Here is a 15,131-nt window from a genome sequence, read left to right as displayed (position 1 = left end):
ATTTCTTACTGCACAATAAAAACACATATTCTAGAAATCATATTTCAGAATGCTGATTTCAGATTGAGGATCATATCACCACAGCTGTAAGATCAGTTATACTCTGGTAAATGCAGACAGTTTTTATGGCTACACAATGCACCATGGCTTTAAGACTCCCTGGACACAGTAAAAAGTTTCTACACATGCATAGAGCAAACTGCCAACTGAGCTGGCCTATCTTCATTTCAAATGTATTTGGTGGACTAGTGTGAGAATAAATCTATCAGGGTTCAAAAGGATATCAAACTCTCCACAGTTCAAAACACAATGCTCATTCAAAACACAATTTGTGGAATTGATTTTAAATAAAATAAGTCATTAATTTGTTTCTCATAAAGTTATCACATCTTATAATTTTGCTGTCCTTTTTAAAATTTTTATTATTTTTGTCAAATTTCAAATGCACAAGATATAAAATCTACATTAATCAATCTACTATGGAGGCCAGTTTGTAAAAGGTATATGCCCCTTGCTTATCTACAGCTATGAAGACCCAGAAGTCCTCTCCCAGCCTTGTGCTCCTGCACAACACTGGTACGAGAAGAGCAGAACACAACAGCTGCCCAGAACAGAGGGCATCAGCAAAGGCTCCAGCATTTCCCAGCTGAGAGAATAGCATTTCACCACAGGTTGCACAGCAAACACACAGGCTGCTACCAGAGGAAATCAAATATTTAAACAAGAAGAAAGGGATGCATTTCAGTCATGCGTGAAGGGAAAGCCAGTGAATAAAAATTATACAATGCCACCGTGAACTTGCCCTTAAGAAACACACAACAGTTTATTCTGGATAGAATAGAGTAGCAAACACAGCAGCATAATTTTCTTTTCCTTGAAGGTGGAGGAAACACAGCCAATTAAAAAAAATTAAATAATAAAAATTAAAAAATTAAAAACACTAAAAGAAGGAGTACACTTGGATTCTTTGTAGAAAAATCCTGTTCAGTTTTCTTTTAAAAGACCAAAAATTTAAACAGATGCACTTTGTTGTAGCTACAGATTGATAATCCAATCATTCCAAGGCTGGGAAATTGAGAGATTGAAGTTCAAACAATGCAAAATAAAGGAATAGGAACTCATAGGGATGTCTGATGTTCATGACTGCAGCATGCAAGCAGCTAATCACAAAGAGCTCTTCAAGAAAGACTGAGATTGTTGAAGTGCTCAAATCCTTCCATTGGGAAGCAGGGAAAGCTATTTTATTGTTTAAAGGCTGCCAGAGATAAGAGCAGGAGCAGCAGCTGATTTTAGCTTCTAATGAATACATTGGCCATTCCTCTTGACCACAGGTTACATTTATGGAAAAAGGGAATAAGGAGAAAAAATAGATTCCATCTGATGAAGGGGAGAAAGCATCCTTGGATATCAACTCAACAATCTAAAAAGTTTGTTTTGAACTAGTTTTGAGGAGTATAGTGACAAAATTAATATCTGTGCTCAGAGACATGGATAAAATAGAAAATCCAGTTTAGACATCATACAAAATGTCTGGAAATGTAATGCATTAAAATATTTTTAAATTAAAGATTTACCCAGATCCTTAATGAGTGATAACGCTTCCCACGATATAAACGCTCCACCACCATCATCCATAGCTCCCTGCCCAACGTCCCAGCTGTCCAGATGTCCACTGACCAATACAACCTGGAAAAACAGTTGTGAGAAAACATATCTACATGAAAACACCGAATCAGAAAATTCCGTTTAGCAGTTAAGCATCTTAATGATTTTGTCACACAGCTGGCATTTTCATTTAGAATGGAAGGGAAGAAATATTTCAAATAAAATTAAACATTTTTTCTCTAGTTGCTGAATATTAATCTGGGATTCTACTACTTTAAACCATTGCCTAAGTGAAACTACATAAGCTGTGAGAAATGTTTAAATAAAAGGTTTTATCTCATACATTATGAAAGTGCATACATTCTAGAGATGCAGGACTACTACACTGCTGACTGGTGAAATTTTCTTTCGTATTCCATCTGTTTAAGCCCTTAGGCATGAAATTTGATTAACCCTATTTTTGGGTGCATAAGGAAAAAACATGAACTCAGACTGAAGCATTCCCAGAGGTTTTTGTTTTATTATATAACTATGGTACTTGTCACAGAGGACCTCTAATTTATTACTGGATCCCCTACGTGCTACAACAATGACAAGATATTTTATAGTTCCATTAGTCATAAGGATATTTTAAATCATGGTAGCAAGTCCCAGATGGGTTTTCTGCAAAGAAGCTTTTGTGACTACAGTAGAGAATAGTAGTATGGGCATCTCCAAAAACATCCACTTTCAGATCTGAGCCTTTCAAATGCTGACAAGCAGCATCAAAGAAATACTGTAAGTGTGATAGTTCCCCAACTGGGCCTTGAGCTGAAGGGCTGATGGATTACAATGATGATTACAATGGAAGGGTCAAGGAGAGACAAAAACTCTGAGCCAAACAGGCAGTGTGGTAAAATGGTGCAATAGCACAAAACCAAGAGCAGGATGCATTCAACCTATGACGAGTCAGCACCAAGTTAAAAAGTGAAGGAGACCCTGGAGCTTCCACCTGTGTTCAGCTCAGAACTGGCCATACACAAAGGGATGCTTCTCACTCTCTGGTTAGCTGATATCAAACAAGTCTCAGAGTTGTGGGATCCAGAAAAATGTGAAAAATCTTCATTGTTTCTGCCACCTTCTTCTCCCTAAGGGATGAAGATCTCCTGACATATTATCTCATCTACCATTCATCACCAGACAATTAGTGTAGCACTGAAAATGAGAACATAATGAGTTTTTCCTGTTATAACTCCTGGAAGGCAAGAGTCTATGCTGTAAAGCATGCAGTGAACATTGCAAGGAAGTAACTTGGAGCCCAAACAAGAGGATCTCTATTTTCTTCTTCTTGTCAGATAAATCTGTTTTCACTGGTTAGTAAAATTAATGAATTATCACGGCAAAATAAAAAGTACCAAGTACTCATCATACAGCAGTGTTTTTTCATCTAACCAAACACAAACTCAGGTAAGATAACTGAAATGCCCACAGTATTAAACAAAGGCCATGAGAAAGTACTAATCATACCCATTGAACTGCCATGGGTCCAACCAGAATGCACCAAACTCAATCAAATTTATAAAATAGACTGTGAGATCTTTATAAATGTGTGTGTTACAAAAACCAGAACTGTCATGCCTTAGAAGCAGAAAAGTCTGAAGAGCAGCTTACTCTTTCCTTCTCATGTCTCAACTCTTTTCTGGTTATCCAGCCTTAACATGTGTTTGCTTTCCAGCACAGACTCATTTTTTTGGTAGAAAATAGACATGCTGCAATCTTTATTCCAAAACTTCCCCTCCTTCAAAGGTGCTTAAGCCTGGATAGGTAGCCCCTCTGTAAAAGCCTCAGGGGTATTCCTGTGATTTTGTGATTTAATGTCATGATCCTTGAAGGGCCAACACAAAAGACTGGAAACAGCACATCTTCCAGAGACAACTGCCCTGCAGTAGAAGTACTTAACAGCAACACAGTTTGCAACCAGATCATCTGAGAAAAGCAATGCCAGCTTTGGAGGTAGAAATGTTTCTGAATTGAAAGCACAGAAGAGAAACACTCACTGTGGCTGCTCTTGTTGCTTTCCTCTAAGGGAGGACTATGCATATGTTGCTGGTGGCGAGGGCAATACATGAATGAATTCTGCTCTGTGTTCATTCCTGAACATGCAGCCCCACTGCAACCTGCCTATGCAGGAGAGAGCTCAAACACCACCACATTTTGCAGTCAACTCATGCAGACTCAATACAATCCACTCAATAAGGAATCCACAACTAATAATTTTTAAAAAAAGAACAGAAAAGGCTCTCAGTGAAAACTCAATTGTCTGTGGTATAAAGGATGTCTGTCCCACAGCTTCAAAATAACCATGTGGTTTCTTTGTTCTTAAAGCAAAAATTGGTTTTAAGAAAATAACTATTTTGTCTCCTGGGAAACAGAGCTTCAAGATGAAGTGAATTATTTAGAACAAGTTTGTAAACTCATTGAGAGAGAACCAAGTTTACAATAGGATGCCTTGTCTTTAGCAGTGAAAGAATACATCACTTACGCTGTTCCCTGGGAGCAATCTCAACAGTGTCTGGGAGGGAATTACTCCTCATTTCTGTTCAACAGCACATATTGCAACAGCAGGAAATTCAGAATCAAAAGAAGGTGGTGTAATCTCATTTGGGGTTACAGACTCCAATTGTAAAGCTTCTTCACCAACTCCAGAACATTACACCAAAACAGATCAAGGTTCAAGTGGATTGAGAAAGTCAGTTAATTTTATGGATGAACTTTAACTTAAATTTACTGAAGCTGTTGCCAAGAGCAATTACATAAATACAACCATTGTACCTCTATGTGAAAGTTTCTTCAAAACAGTTGTTTTTAGAAACTATCACGTTTTTATAGCAGCTGCTGAAATGAAAGTTTCACTGATCATGCTGATAGCCATAGACATTCTTAAAATAAGGCACAGTTATAAAATAACAAAACCCACTGTGTTTATCTTGGTCTTTAAGTAGATGGAATGTGTCCAGCAATGAATGGAAATATTTCTGAAATTCACTCTAAACCACTATATTTTTAAAAGTTATATTATAAAATAATAGCATTATAATACTCTGTATAGGTGGGCTAATAACAAAGGCAGTTAAAGTAATCAAGGATGTATAATTATTGCATTTTCCACACTGCTTTCAAAGCTGTTATGTGATTCTCAGCTCCAAATCTACACAGACACTAATAACTTACATTGCACAAAACATAGAAACGATTGCATAGACGAATACAAGCATTGCAAAGCAATGATTCTAAGTATTTGTATTTGTTTAAATATGCAGAGGAGCCACAAGCAACTGTGCAGGGCAGTACAAATACAGCAATACATATTTGCCAAATTGACTAAAAATGAATTTAGGATCAGACAGCTTGCATGCAACACGACAACTTTAGATTTATCTTTCTTGTTCTATTTCCTTCTGCATTGACATGATGATCTCTACTGGATGCCTTTAGGTCATATGCAGCATTTCAATCAAGTATATTGAAATATTTATTAAAAAAATTTAATATTCTAAACCCAAGAAAATTAGGAAGAGGAAACACACATTTACATTCATATGTGCATATGTCATCCTTTTCTAAGCAGGATGGTTTATGCCACTAAAAAATAATCTCCCATCCCATATATAGCCACACAAGACAACTGCATTTGTCAAGCAACAACTTCATAAAATGCAGGTGAACTACCTTCTGATTGATTAAAAGGAATTTTAAGAAATGTCTATCCCATTTTTAGTAAAACTCAAAGAAAGTGCTTCTTTCTATGCAACCTTAGAGATCATAAATATTAAACATTAGGAAAGAACTACAAGCAACATTTTCAATCACTTCATTTAATCTAGAATAACATTTGTATTAAGTTTTGAAAGCCACAATGCAGAGGTATTTCATGTCCCTGAGATAGATGTATATCAGGTAATGCAAGAGTAATGGAAGAGTAATGAAGCCATCATTCATCTTTACCCTTCATGGATGAAGAAAGCTCCATGGATGGACGTTTGGGTTCACAGAATAGGATCTTTATTGATGGAATATGCCTATCAACACATTTCTCTTAGAAAAGCATACTAATAACTTTCATTATTCAAAACACTGAAAAGTATTTTTCTTTACATCTTCCTCCAGTAGACAGTGAAGATAAGGAGCACCTTAATTTGCAAGAGGACAGGAAACTTAAACAAGCATCACATACACAAAGAATCACAGAATCACAAAACCAGTTACTTTGGAAAAGACCTTTGAGATCATGAAGTCCAACCTATGACCAAATTCCACCCTGTCAACTAGACCATGGCACTAAATGCCACATCCAATCTTTTCTTAGGCACCTCCATGGACAGTGACCACACCACCTCTTTGGAGAAGCCCATTCCAGTGTCCAGTCACCCCTTCTGTGAAGAATTTCTTCCTGACGTCCAACCTAAATATCCCTCGGTGCAGCTTAAGACTCTGCTCTCCTGTTGCTGGTTGCCTGGGAGAAGAGACAAAGCTTTTCCTGGCTACAGCCTCCTTTCAGGCAGTTGTGGAGAACAAGGTCTGCCCTGAGCCTCCCTTTCTCCAGGCTAAACAACCCCAGCTCCCTCAGCCACAAGGGGGTCTGTGCTCCAGACCCTTCATCAGCCTTGCTGCTCTTCTCTGGACACGCTCCAGCATCTCAATGTCCTTCCTAAACTGAGGGGCCCAGAACTGGACACAGCACTCAAGGTGTGGCCTCACCAGTGCCCAGTAAAGGGGAAGAATGAGCTCCCTGCTCCTGCTGGCCACACCATTCCTGATACAGGCCAGGATGCCACTGGCCTTCTTGGTCATCTGGGCACACACTGGCTCATGCTCAGCCCATTGTCAATCAGTACCCCCAGGGTCCTTCCTGCTTGGCCACTGTCCAGCCACTCTGTCCCCAGCCATTAGTGCTGCATGGGGTATAAGCAAGAACTAAACAGGATATTAGAACCAGATCAAGCATCTTCAGTCACAACACATTCACACTCCAAGTATCTGTATGCAAAAACATCAAGCTTAAATAGTGAAGCACTCCAGACTGTAACTCAAGTTCTTTTTTTCTCTTCATGTACCTTTTTAGTTAAATAATGCTTGAAGTTAGTGGTTTCCTCAGGCAACACAGGTTTACAGTGTTCCCATCCAGTTCACTATTACCTGGAAACCCATGAAAAACATTTCTATTCAAATTTTTGTGGTTCACTTTCTCCAGTTTTCTTCCAAGTAAGTCCATCTGAAATTCTAAGTACCAAAACAAGGTCTTACATTATTTAACTGGATATTTTCCTTGCATGAACCTCCTGCCAGTGCAGGGGTATTTGCGCAATACTTACCTTAAATGTATAAACAGCATATAAAGTTGATTTGTGTTTGGACCAAAATCAGAGGAAAACAGAAGTCAGATAAGAATTAGGATCCCCTATTTAATCCAATTTAAAAATTGCCTATAATTTCTCTCCTTCCCCAGATACTCATTACTCTTTTTTATTCTCAGAAACACTCTCTCACTTCCCAATTTCCTATTCCTTCCAGTCCCAACAAAATTTACGGCACTAAATAAACCATGACTAAAAAACTCTTAATCTCAGATTCTCAGACAGAGGAACCGAGCACCAAATTCAGGCCTGTGCTCTTAAGCATAAGGGAGTATATTTTTAGAAATTTACACATTTGGATAGCATTACAGCTATGAACAGTCAGATGGCTTCAGTTTATAAGGACTTAAAGATTTCCTTCATTTCACTCTGTTAACAGCATGAGAATAAAGGAAAAAAGAAAGGCAGCATATCATGTACCTAACTAGTGGGCAAATAAAACAGCTGGCAGGAGTAAATTTAAGTCCATCCTGCTTCACTTGTTTTCAAAATTATGATTAAATAAATTCTTCATATACACAGATTTGCAAATACAGAGTATTAAATATGGCATGGCAATTTTAGGATGCATTAGCATCATCTACAGTAGTAGCTTGAAAATATATTTGGGAAATGCAACATGCATTTCTACTCCTGACCCACATAGCAAAGCTGGCACCAGTATTTGCAGCATCCTTCCCTAATGCATTTAATAATCTGCAGACTATATTTCCTATCCCTCTTCTTCTGTCATCTTGATGGAATAATGTTTTGGTGTGCAATTAGCTTTTTTTTGCCCTGACTTATTCTCTTCCTTTTCCACCTCAAACCTTTCTCTCTTTCAAGTCACACAGCAAAACAAATGAAAATTACAAGTTATCAGCTCTTCCTACTTGGTATTTTGTGTCCAGGCAGAACCTCATTCCTGTATGCAAACCAACATTCCTCAAGTTTTAAAATATTTATAATAGTTATTTAACTTGCATCATGCAGCAAGATTCTGTAAATCAGTCCCTTGGCTTTTCCACCAAAGGCCTTCTGAAACCTAAACAATCTGAAGTTGTAATCCTGTGTGCTGTAGCACCACACTGACTGCAGCAAACACATCACACATCATTCCATTCTGGAATCCAACCCAGCTCTTCCAACAGCAGGATAAATACTTGATGAAAACTTCTCAAGCACTGCATTATGAAGATAACCATTTAAACAGTTCTTGCTGAGACACTGTGTTTTGTGTACACTATCATTATTCAAGCACAGCATTTCAGCATGTGAGGAAAACAAGATGACACAGCTGAGTGCCCATCAGCAACACAGAGTACTGAGGACTGTAACATAGTACTACATGGCATGGGATTAGAGCTAGACTAACACACGAGGTAAAATATATATACAGAATGTATGTATTTGAATATAAACTCTCCTGTACTTTAAGATGTGTGGAGCATTGCTACCAGAAGAAAGAGGCTTTGCCCAGTACTGTTTAAACACAAGCCTACTCTATTGTGTATAATTTTATCAACAGCTAAATTCAAGCGTGGAGCTATATCAAAGATATTCAGTTGTAAAAATACCTTACTTGATTAAAACTCCTAATGAGAGCCTATTCTGGCCATTTCCCAAATATTTGTTTTGGGCTACAAATACGTTAAAAAAGATTTGTGTGGTTTTGTACTTACCCTTAAGAAAACATTAACTGCCCCCAGTTAAACTGCAATTAGATTAAGTCATGCCTTACAAGTAAATCAGGAACCTTACCACATTTAGTGGATTTTATTTTGTGTATATAAAGATATTTCTTCAAATTAGTTTTTAGCTTTGGTGTCCAAATAATATGACTTCACTGTACAGCTCCTTTTATTAGATTTTACACATATTAGGAATGGTTTTTAAATAATCAGTCTAGCTGTCTCAACTAATTTACAGTCCTAAAGATATAGTGAAGTTCAGAAAGGAAAAAAAATGATTAAAACAACAAATGTCTTTTCTACTTAATATGCAGTGTAGGAAGTCTTAACTTCCAGGCTTCTGATTAAATGATAGATCTGCACATGAAACAGAAGTGACTCACTTAGTCACACAAGAATCCAACCCTATTATTGCTAAAAATCTGATTAACCTTCAAAGAGCCCCTGTGTCACAACATACAGTAAACTCTTTAAAGTTGAATCTCTTCTTTGTAGAAGTGATTGAAACGAAAGTGTTCTTGGAAAGCACTGCAATCAAACCTCTCTGTTTGAAGTGACTCTCAAAACCACTGAGTAGTTAATAACTACTAATAGTAAATGAGCTGATATCATTTATAGTATGTATGACAGTGAAGGAGAAACTTAGTCTGAAAATAAATTACTAGTGATAAGGGAATTGTAGTAAGTGCAACAAGACATAGAAACTATAGGAGCATTCAAAAGATAACCAAGTATTGAAATGACCACCATTTTCATATTAAATGTTGGATTTTAAGACTTAGAATTTCCATATTTAAGTTCTCCAGCATATTTTATTTCCTATTTCCTGAGCTGTAACATTTCAGAAATAATACCACTTTTCATAATACTTTAATAATATTTTGAAAATAAGGATTTAAAATTACATATTTCAACCCACTTCTAGAGTTTTTAAGAGGAAAAATCATAACAGTAACTACCTCTAAACAAAACTAAGTATCACTGAAATATCACTTACCCTTGCATAAAGATGTTGTAGCTGTTTTTTATCTAGTTCAAAGATCAGCAAAGAATCTCTGCAATACCTCTGTAGGAAAGCTAAAATGGCATCTGAGTTGATGTGAAGAGAGAAGCCCTCTTTTTTCTACACTTGCCAAAGGAAGACTTCCCTTACACATACAGTAAATAATTTTTATAATCTAGAGTATATATCTTTATACATTTTTTCACTTTAGGGATATATAGGATTCCAGATTATTAAGATATAGCAACATCCCCAAATGTTCTATCTTTGAAATTCCTTTTTTTCAGATATCAAAACTAATTTCAGCTAAAATAAACACTAATATGCAATGCTACTTATTCTGCTAAAGCATTTACAAAGCCTACTTGTACACAATGATATGAAGCAAAACTAGCAAGCTTCCCTTTTTAAAACTGTAAAAATAGTAGATTTTTCTCAAAAAAAACCCCAACAAATATTGTTTCCTCACAAGAACACTAGAGGACCCCTTAATAAGTCAAAACCTTGCCTTGCTAGCACTGCTTTTGAGCACTGTGATGACCTAAAATGGCCTGAAAGCCATCCTGAGTAGCTACCTCTCAACTGTCCTCAAGAAAATAGACAAGAAAATTTCCCAAGATGACTGCTGATGGAAGCAAGTCAAACAACCCTTACATGGCTGTAGTAACAGCAGAGCCTGTAAGAGAGGAGGTTTAAAAACTTACTCTTATGTCCCTGTGCCAGACAGCAGGCATTGGAGAATACTTGAGGCTGAAAGGGACTTCTGACTGTGCATCAACTTCCACATCCTGCTCACAGCAGGCTCAACCTATATCTGATCAGTTGGAGTTTTGTCCAGTCAAGTTCTGAAATTTCTCACAACAGAAATGGTACAACTTCTCTGAACAAACTGTTTCAGTGTTTACCCTTAGGAAAATATTTTTTCTAATCCCGATTATAACACAAACCTTTTTTAAAAATGTGCCATTGCTGCAGCATTCAAAAGTCAAACTGGATTTTGAATGCTGTCAGCTCACAAGCCTGCCTTGTGAGCCACACCTCCAGATGCTTTTATTATTCATCACCACCAACTGAACACAATGGAAATGAAATTTTTGCATCTTACCACACTGTGGTCCTTCACCATTACATATACTAAAAGGAGTGCTGATCACATAATCCATTCTCCCAAAAGTGTCCCACTTCTACAGTCACAATGACCTATTAGAACTAGTAATGCCTCTTGTCCTTGTTACTTTATAGTGGATAGTGGCTCCAGGCCTTTCTGCTGTGATAGCAAAAACTTCCTCCTCTCACAGTTCACAGTTCACAGGCTCATGTTCACAGCCTGTGACAGAGGCTTTTCTGATGCTTCCCTCTTACTCCACAAATCCTCACATAGGTCAGGTTCTTACCATTTTCCTCCACTGATGTCCAAAGGAGTTCATTGTCTAGTATGCTAAAAAATTCAATAAGTCTTTCATTTGATTACTATAACCCTTTTTTCTTTTCATGGTTTATCCTACATTCCTGTCACCTGCACAAGTTTTCTCAAAATTTTGCTGAGATTATCCTCTTATTTGTTACAGGGTTCTTTCTAAGATCCTTATTATTATTTTTTTTTTAATCTGCACATAGTATTTTCTCTTTCCCATATACTTTGCTTTCCTCTTAAACATACAATAAATGTCTCAGTGCAGCACTAACTTCAGACATTCCCAGAACTGCATGAACCCACTGTGGAATGAATCCATGAGGGAGATGCTCTGTTAGACCTCATAATTAAACATAAGGAAGAACTGATTGGGAATTTAGTGAAGGTCTGTAGTAAACATAAGATGGTGGGGCTCAGGATCCTGAGAAGGAGTAAGGCAAATGGCAGGATGTGAGCTCTGGTCTTGGGGAAAGTAGTGTTTAGCCTATTCAAGGACCTGTTTGTAAGAATCCTATGGGAGACAGAGCTGGAGAGAAAAAAGAGTCCAGGAGAGCTGGCTGGTTTTCAAGGATCATGCTGCGGACCAGCTGGAAAGCAGCTTGGCAGAGAAAGGAGCCCAGGGTCCTGGTGGAGAGCTAATTGAGCTAATTGACCATGAGCCAGCAGCGTGCCTGTGCCAGAAACAAGGCCAGTGGCACCCAAGCTGCATCAGGCAGAGTGCTGCCTGCAGGTCAAGGAGAGTGATCCTTCCTCACCACTCAGCACTGCAGAGACACATCTTACACATTTTTGAGACAAATCTGTGTGCTGTGTCCAGCGTGGAGCTCCCTAGAACAAGAAAGACATGACTGTGCTGGACCACAGACGTGATGGAGGTGTTACAGAAACTGTGTGAAAAACAAAAACTCTCCAACAACATTTTTCAGGGTTAGAGAATTAAGCCATTACTTTATTCTGGCCAAGATGTGCAAGAGAATTCATCCACACACTGCCTGGGTTGTGCAGAGAAAATAATTCCATCACACATGGTTCTTTATTAGATTTTTCACATATTTATATATACAAACCCAAAGCAATTTGGTTCAATCTTCATTGGTCCCAAATGACACAATTCTTAATATTTGGTTTCCTATTGGTTATAGACCCCTTTGCATTTGATGATAATTTGGTCCTCATTCTTTGGTTCTTTTATCGATTTTTTTCCCAGACCAAATGTCTCCAACACACCCGGGAATGATGTTCGAAGGTAATCTTTGTTAATGGTCACTTATTTCTTGTGCATCCTCTGGCAACTCCCAGTCCATTGAGGTGTTAAGCTCATCAGACCTCAGCCAGGGAACAGTCTTTTGAAAAGAAACTTCAATATTCTTTGCCCTGGGCAAAGAGGAACAAACCCCTGGCTAAAGTGAGTTTAAAAAAATAAAAATTAAATTGTATCATTTCCAACAAACAGGACAGAGAGCTGGGACTGGAGAAGAGAAGGCTTCAGGATCTCATCAAAGTGTAGAAATACCTAATGTCAGATGTAAAGAAGAGGGAGATAGACTCTTGTCAGTAGTGCCCACTTACAGAACAGGAGCCACCATGCAGAAACAGAAATAGAAGAAATTCCACTTAAAAATAAGAGAAAAACTTTTTTGCTACAAGGGTTGTAGAACATTGAAACTGCTGTCTAGAGAGTCTGTGGGGTCTCTGTCCTTGAAGATACCCAAACCCTACAGAACCTGCTCTAGTTGACATGACTTTGAGCACAGGGTCAGGCTTTGCCATCTCCAGAGGTCACTTTTTGTAATTATGACACTGATTCCAGAAAGACTAATTCACATTTCCTTCTGGATCTATATATAATCCACATTTCTTTTGGCTCAGAAAATTTCATTAGAGATACAAAAAGCAAAACACAACTTGGAAATCAATTCTACCAAAGCCCAGTATGTCCTTCAAGATCCAGATGGATAAAGCAAAACTTCAAACAGTATTTCACTAGCACAAGACAAAAGACCTCTTTACTACTTAGGGTAGTCAAAATCATGGTAAAAATTAAAGTTTGCATGAAAATAATTTGCAATTAATTTCTAACAGTTTCATGAACTGAATCAAGAATCCACAGAAACAGGACATTACTTGGATTGCAACATGAAAGAAAATAGATTTTATCTTACACTGGCCATAAAATAATTACTTTATATATTGTATAAAATATGTCTTCAAAGTATCAATATAACTTTCAAATTACAAGTCTTCTTTCAACAATGGTAGCCCCTTCAGTTTCTTTTTGTTTCTGATCATTAAAACAGCACTTCTACTGAGGCTTAAATGTGGACTTGAAAAAATAATTATTTCTCACTTCTACATTAAAATTAGTTCATTATATTGTACTGATCTCTTTTTCAGTAAAATGGGACTAAACGACTGTTTATTATGTAGGAATAGAGTGGAGATTAACATTTATTCTTATATTTATGACAGTTTCCATGGAAAATACTAAGAAATAGAGACTTGAAAACCCTATCTTATGTAGAAATTATTGGAACTGTATGTCTTCACACAAGCAAGAATTCAGTCCACAATTTCTAGTACCTACCAAAGTCACATTCACAAAGACACAGCTAAGTACTTGCAAGTAACACTGACAGATTTCCCTACTCAATTCCCATTAGTTTATCTCAAAAAACCAGAGTTTTGATACAAAGCAACAGCACACCCTACATGTTTATCCGTACTTAATTTCTTTGTTTATATACTCTTGTGAAACTTAAAGTATGTTTGACACAAGTTTTCACCAAGATAGAGAAGAGGCTGGTTTTCAAACTCAAACAATGTCTGCAAAAGACCAGATGAGACAACTGTTGTCAGGACGACTTCCAGGGTGGAATTCCTGCTCTAAGTTAAAAGAGATTTGCTTTATTGGAAGCAGTAACCCAAAGCCTCTGGAATGCATTTGGAGTGCAGGGGACTTTGGTAAACCTGGTGCAAAGTACAGATGTGGCAAAACAGGAAAAAAGAGTGGCTATATGCACTCCAAGATGTTTGGCACGCTCCAAGGCTGAAAGACAGTTCGAGCTGCCTAGGCTCTGTATGTCTGCTACCTGTTACCAACTTTTAATGCATGCACAGATGTGTCCAGAGAAGGGCAGTGGAGCTGGTGAAGGATCTGGAGCACAAGTCTGATGAGGAGAAGCTGAGGGAACTAGGATAGTTTAGCCTGGAGAAAAGGAGGCTCAGGGGGAACATTATCACTCTCTATGACTGCCTGAAAGGAGGTTGTAGCCAGGTGGAGGTTGGCCTCTTCTCCCAATTAGTAGTAATAGGACAAGAAAAACAGCCTCACCTCGGGCCAGGGGAGATTTAGATTGGACAACAGAAAATTTTATTCAAAAGGGTTGTCAAGCACTGAAACAGGCTGCCCAGGGGACTGGTGGAATCAGTGTCCATGGAGGTATTTAAAAGGAATGTAGATGTACCTAGGGACATGGCTCATTGGAGGGTTTGGCAGTACCAGATTAACATTTGGACTCAAGGATCTTAAAAGTTTTTCCAACCTAAATCATTCATTGATAATTCTATGCCAGACACAATGCTTTCCCTACACAGAATGGAAAGCAGATGGATAACTCACAGCTCTGGACAAACCCAGCAGAAACGTAAAAAAGAATCAACTGCATTAGGAGAAAGGGAGGAGATATACAAGTTCCTTGTCCTGCTCTTTTCCAAAATCACAGTGTGATTACCACAGATGGAGACCATAAAATGGAACTTATCTCATTTGGAATTGGTTCAGCTTATGTGAAACATTTGAGTATTCATTAGAAGGAATATGTAGAGTGATTACAGCATTTCCCCAAAAAGTGAAATTACCCAAAAGGAAAGCTGTCCTCATGGTCACATTTTGGAATCAAACTGAGCTGTGCTTTGTACATGGACTCTACCTCCCTCCTCTCTATCAGGTGCCTAAGGAATGGCTGCAGGTTGATATAATCTCTGACATTTTCAGAGGCACAAATATCTTCATGTCTTCCATAGCATGAGAAACCTTTTGAGCTTGT

The 15,131-nt window shown here is 37.9% G+C and overlaps 1 protein-coding gene across 1 annotated transcript in view; it reads right to left on the bottom strand.

Annotated features, from left to right (window-relative positions):
* Positions 1-15,131, bottom strand: part of CPQ (carboxypeptidase Q) — a 141,998-nt gene that overhangs the window by 50,745 nt on the left and 76,122 nt on the right. The window contains exon 5 of the mRNA XM_014879795.2: positions 1,575-1,686. Coding sequence (XP_014735281.1) covers positions 1,575-1,686 — 112 coding nt within the window. The remainder of the gene's footprint in view (positions 1-1,574; positions 1,687-15,131) is intronic.

This window comes from Sturnus vulgaris, chromosome 1 (genome assembly GCF_052056855.1).
Source record: "Sturnus vulgaris isolate bStuVul1 chromosome 1, bStuVul1.hap1, whole genome shotgun sequence".
Lineage (NCBI taxonomy): Eukaryota > Metazoa > Chordata > Aves > Passeriformes > Sturnidae > Sturnus > Sturnus vulgaris.
This window is presented reverse-complemented; position numbering and strand designations above follow the sequence as displayed.